The 6000-nt window shown below is 43.7% G+C and overlaps 2 protein-coding genes across 3 annotated transcripts in view; one reads left to right on the top strand and one right to left on the bottom strand.

The window, feature by feature from the left end:
* The first annotated feature begins 344 nt into the window (after positions 1–344).
* Positions 345–4240, top strand: ANKRD37 (ankyrin repeat domain 37). The gene is made up of 5 exons (XM_088478825.1): positions 345–579; positions 666–818; positions 1679–1770; positions 1856–2070; positions 2698–4240. The coding sequence occupies exons 1-5, from the start codon at positions 550–552 to the stop codon at positions 2706–2708; spliced, it is 501 nt and encodes a 166-aa protein (XP_088334951.1). The 5' UTR covers positions 345–549; the 3' UTR covers positions 2709–4240.
* The window catches only part of UFSP2 (UFM1 specific peptidase 2), a 46476-nt gene continuing 43521 nt past the window's right edge, over positions 3046–6000 (bottom strand). For both annotated transcript variants that reach the window (XM_088478823.1, XM_088478824.1), the window contains exon 12: positions 3046–3443. In XM_088478823.1, the coding sequence (XP_088334949.1) occupies positions 3357–3443 (87 nt within the window). In that variant the 3' untranslated portion in view covers positions 3046–3356. The remainder of the gene's footprint in view (positions 3444–6000) is intronic.

The following is a 6000-nucleotide window of genomic DNA, read 5'->3' as shown; positions in this document are numbered from 1 at the left end:
TTACGTGCCCAGAACAGCAGCGGCTGCACTCCCTTCCCCCTCCTCCCTCCCACTGACAGGAGCACACAGCGGCCTACGTGCCGGCTCACTGCAGCTCTCATGTCAGCCAGGCATCCCCAGCCGGTGTCTACGTGACCACAACACAGAACACACTGTCTACGAGCGGGACACGCCCTCACAGACCCCTTCGCCAATTACATGGCCCACGGGGCGGGACTCAGCCTGCTCCAGCCAATCACTGTGTGGTTATGGGGGGGAACTTGCTCCATGTGCTCCGTGTTTGAGTACGTGCCTAGGGGCGAGGCCTGTGTCCCTGGCTGCTCCTGCAGCTGGGGAGCTGGGAACTGAGACAGACAGAGCGCAGTGTCCTGTGTGTGACCATCCTATAGCGCAGTGTCCTGTTGTGTGTGACCATCCTATAGCGCAGTGTCCTGTGTGTGACCATCCTATAGCGCAGTGTCCTGTGTGTGTGACCATCCTATAGCGCAGTGTCCTGTGTGTGTGTGTGACCATCCTATAGCGCTGTGCACACTGCTGCCTGCTGAGAGGATGGAGCTGCAGGACAGCAGCAGCGGAGAGGTGAGAGTACTCGCATTACTGCTGCGGGCTGGGGGTAATGTACTGTGCTGATGTGCTTACCCCTCTCGCCTGTAATCTCTCCACAGTGTTACAGCCTGAGCCAGCTGATGGAGTCCGGCTGTGCAGTGAACTCTCCCGGGGACGCCCTGGGACAGACCCCCGCACATCTGGCAGCATGTGGGGGACAAGCCTTCTTCCTGCTCTGGCAGCTGCAGACGGGAGTTGATATTAACCAGCAGGTATAAATCTCCCATCAGTATCACTGTCTCTAGTTATGTCATGTATAGCTATTGGTACTTTCCTAATAACACAGGTGCTTCCCTTTTGATGAAAGTGTTATTCCATTTGTTTCTCGTCTGTTCTTGTTTATTCAGCACTGTAACTGGCCACCAGGCATTGCAGGTTAATGGTGCCTTACAAATGAAACCATGATGGTTATTTAACGGTTGCAGCTAGAGGCCCTGGACCCAGATGTCATCAGTTACTATCCATGTGGGCATAGAGTGGGGGTAGTAACCTGTGGCGAGCAAACGGAGCCCGCAAGGGTACAATCTTCTACTATTGGTGGCCAGATCGTACAGTTGAGACAACATAACAGCGCTGTCAGGGCTTGAAACCGCACTTCCGCCCTCACTCCACGTCACGGTTTTTTAGATGAAGGGGAAATAGGATCAACCGTTCATTTAATCATAGACATATATAATGGGTGCAGGATGTGCTGTGAAAGCGCTCCCCCCCCCCCCTGCTCTATGAATTGTCAGTAGCGACATCTTTGGAAAGATGGCGTGATGCAGTGAAAGCAAAGACTCTTTGCTCTCTTCTGCAAATGACACCCCTCCCAGATGTTATTACCCCCCTGCTTTTACTTGGATCACTTCAGGGCAAGACTCGACTGCTCATTAGACCGTCATTGTTTTATCACTTTATCTATAATTTACATTTACTAGTGTAGACTGAGGAATATGTGATTATCAATGTGTTCTGTTCTTATAAATATATATCCAGAATTTGCTTTGCCAGTCTTGCTGCATTTGTTGTTTATGTTGGATCTGTAGGATTTATGAGATAACATGTTGTCCTGTTTTCATTCTTTCTCCAGGACCTCTTTGGAGAAGCTCTGATCCATAAAGCAGCCCGTTCTGGTAGCTTACAGTGCCTCAGTTTGCTTGTGGCGCATGCTGCCAGATTAGAGTAAGTATTTCTCTGCATGCTGTGATAAATTGCTGCCAGATCTCTTCAGTGTTGTATAGGGTATGATTGCCTTTCCTCTCTGCAGTGTTTGTAACAGAGAAGGATACACGGCTGAAGATCTTGCTTTGTCTGGTGGTTTTCCAGAATGTGCAAAGTATCTGGCTACTGTGAAACACACACAAGATACATTTTCTAGAGCACGGTCTTCTATGCGTGACCTAAAGGAGACCGCATCCAGCATCAAGAGAGGACAATGCAACCACATATCTGCTGCTCATGGGAAGAGGAGACGGTCTGATGGTGAGTATTGCATTCCATCTAATCTCAGTGATGACAAGGCAGTGCTTTAATAAGCCTCTTTTATGAAGGGGAATATTTAGGCAGGAGATAACTATTGTCATTCATGTTCTGAATATTATAGTGCTATGTCACACTCCCTTTTACAGAGGCAGAAAGTACACACTACTATGAAGAGAAGTGGTTACAAACTTGTATTCTGAGTAAAACAAATATTTAGCAGCAATACTTTTAGGATTTGGGGGGGGGGGGGGGGGGGGAGGGAGAGAGACAGATTTCCTAGCCTCTTTCTCTCATCTGCAGCGGTCGGCTTGTGTGACCCCATGGGTCACTTAGCCAGCTGATGTTCTCGCAGATTATCCGATGCTGCCTTGTACAACGCAGCTGGGATAAGCAATGCATGCAGGAGCCATTATGCCTCCTGCTGCATTATCATAATTGCAGGGTTTGGATTGCAAAGCTGCTTGCATGCAGCTTTACAATTCTGTCCTAAGCTGAATCAGGTCTTATATCCTCTGTAAAACTAAAAAAGTCAGTTGCTGAAGAAACATTACGTAACCCAGTATGTCGAGTAATGCAGAGATGAATCAGCCATAGATGTGTGATGCTTGATTCTTATCTTCTCCGTAGGTTTCATGTAGATGGACTCTGCAGTACAAGATATCCTATCCGTCCATGCCTGTAATATGCTTCTACGTGGAGCACTGACCTACTGGCTTACATTAAGCTAAATGTAATATAGCCTCTCTGCTGGAAGGAAGAGGTTTTGTACAATATTTTTGACAGTTTACTCTGAATGCTTTTGTTTATATACTTTTGTACAATAAAGTTATTCCTTTTTTTTTTTTTCCTTTTAATATATGCATTTGTACATACATTATATATATGCATTATACAAGACATAATTGTATTATGTTTGCATCTGTAAAATGTGTTCTGCTTAGTTCTCTATGCAGCAGCTGAAGTCTATAATTACACAGCTAGATGTTGGGAGTAGGACAGAAATACTGTATAAGGCATAGAAGGTCTTATTATAGTAGCTAAAAATGTAAAGAATAACCACACACACCAATAAACTTGTATGCCCTTTATACAACACACTGCTGGATGACAAATTCCATTAGTGAGATGAGGGGGACAGATCAGACAGAACTGATGCAATGAAGTTAACAATTTACAAAGTAAAAAAAAGAAGTTGAATGTTTTATACAACTGAATTTAAAAACCTTTTCCCCATTAAATAATTGACATCTCCATCATAGTGACTATCACTTATCCACATAATCCTATTAGATGACTGTAGGTCGTTGAGGTAAACACAGGTTGTAGTATGCATCTGCAGTCCAGAAATCAGCCCCCTTCCATCCACACCATCCCTGAGGAAACAAACACAGATGGTCAGGGTGCACCAAAGCTTATTTAGTCAGTATTCGGGGACACTGTAAACAAAACTGTGAGACATTTATGTAGGCAAAAGGTGAAAATGACTATTTTATGCAGATGCAACTTTGTACGGAAATCTTATTTTATTTTCTATTTTTTCGCTGCTCGTCCTGTTACAGTTGTTCCTCATTCTCAGTGGTTGTCATTTGTTATCAGTGCTGAGGAATGCTATCAAAGATCACTGGCACATTGATTTCTTGCATACACATTAGGTTTTGGAGCTTGTAAGACTCTGTAATCAAAAAGTATTGATCTCTCTAAAAATGAATCCTCGATGTTTATTGAAGTGCTAGACACGCCTAAACATGCTCCATTCCAGGACATATTTACCACAGGAAATCAATTCCATTTTCCCCTACCACTTCTATATAAGCAATTGGGTGCTGTCCATACCATGCTGCCTTTCTTGGACAGTCATTTATCTGCCATTGTGTGAATATTCCCTGGATCAATGCATTTGCTGGATTATTAACCTGTGTTTCTTGGATAATTCATTAAAATATGGCACCTCATTTAAAACAAATAATCAGTGTTTTGACTCCTTACACTAGAGGACTAGAAGCCTACCCTATACATATTTTTGTACATTTTGTTTTGCACCTAAATGTAGCTGTAGTGAATGTCCTGCTAGCCAGTGGTAATGTGAACAATATAAAATATGAGGCACTGCTCCCCATGCAGTGAATAAATTGTTTTAATATAAATTATCGCAATACCTTACGTGGGGTAAAAAGTACACCTAATTTAGGAATTATATATTACTAATGGTCTCTACCAATAAATGTAAATTATGAACATAAAGACATGACATTCCATGGTATCCGATACAGGTCTACAGTATTCTATTCACTTGGAGCAGTATTTTATCCTATATGGTAATTGCACTTTATTTTGTGGTCAGCCAACCTTCTGCACCTAGTAAATGCTAATATTGGAGGTGGAGCTGCAGATTCTCCTTTGGGATCTTATAGACATGTAAAAGGAAGGAGACACAAAACTGCAAAACACTTCTGGAATAGCTTTGTGCATATTGCCTCATTAATTCTCCATTATGAAATACACATGTAGATCTCTACCAGGCTTGGAGTAAATTGTTTAATTACCATCCACAATCAATCTGAGAATGTTATGGTGCAAAGCTAGATGAAGTTTCTACAGTATTTGGCGAATTTGGTCCTCTGGAAGAGGTATATAGACAATGTACTTTGCATTTGGCGGGGTAATGAAGCATCAGTTACCGAATTCCTGAACTACATCAATGTGAACAATAGAAACCTAAAATTTACCTCCACATACAGTAAAGTAAAGGTAGATTTCCTAGACTTGGAAATTTTTGTCCTAGATACCAAATTACAGACCAAAACACACTACAAGCCGGTCGACGCCAACAGCTATATCTTTGGCAGGTAGCAATCATCATCCAAGTTGGTTAAAAAGGTATCCCTAAAGGACAATTCACAAGACTTAGGCCCTCATTCAGGTCCGCTCGCAAGTGGGTCGATGGTCTGCACTGCGCATGTTTCCTTCGCTCGTAGTGTCTCATCAAAGGGGGCGTGCGGTCGATGGTGACTGACAGCACGCCCCCTTTGCTGGGCGTGCCTGCCAGACGGAGGCGTTCCCAAGGGAACGCCTACCGTCTGAAGCCGGCCCCACTGACATCACTAGTGATGTCAGTGGGAGTGATTTTGTCTCTGATAGAGCCAAAATCACTCCTGGCCTTGCGGTTGAGAAACTCAACCGCAGGCTTCTGCTCGCACTTCCGATGGTCGCGATGGTCAAGACCATCGCGACCATCATCCTGCACACTCGTATATGCTGTGGGTGGTGACCCACAGCTATACGAGCGTCCAGGAGGACGCTCCATATTACTGGAGGTGGGCCCTGATTAAGAGCGAGCGCTCTGGTCAGAGCGTCCGGCTCTGAATCAGGGCCTTAGACGGAATTGCACAAACCTAGAGGACTACTGGGAACAGGGCACTAATCTTAAGTCCAAATTGAAAGAAAAAAAGCTATGACATGAGAGTAGTAGAAGGAGCTTTTAAGGCCCTAGAAACAACATCTAGAGAGACACTAACATACTCATCTAAACAACTGGAAGCAAAGGAAAAAGTGTATTTAAAACAGAATATACAGGTGTGGGACATATTTAAAAACATTGTCACATCCTACAGATGGACGATAGCCTCAACACGATGGTGCCTGATAAACCAAACAGTCTTCCGTAAAGCCCCCGACATTAGGAAAAACTGGTTCATAACCATCATAAAACAGACAAGGGGACTAAACAGATTACTTTGAAAGGAGCAGCTGTCAAAGGCGGCTTCTTTCACTGTTGAAGATGTCACAATTTTAAAAAGTCGATATATAGAAGCACAAGGCCTATCGGTAAATTGAAATCAAACCAGCAAAAAGTACAATATTAAAGAGACCATGACTTATGATAGTGAGAATGTAATTTCCTTATTAGAATTCCCCTGCGAGCTCCAATAC

The sequence above is a fragment of the Taudactylus pleione genome, unplaced genomic scaffold, assembly GCF_031769625.1.
Source record: "Taudactylus pleione unplaced genomic scaffold, aTauple2 ptg000218l, whole genome shotgun sequence".
In the NCBI taxonomy this organism is placed as follows: Eukaryota; Metazoa; Chordata; class Amphibia; order Anura; family Myobatrachidae; genus Taudactylus; species Taudactylus pleione.
This window is presented reverse-complemented; position numbering and strand designations above follow the sequence as displayed.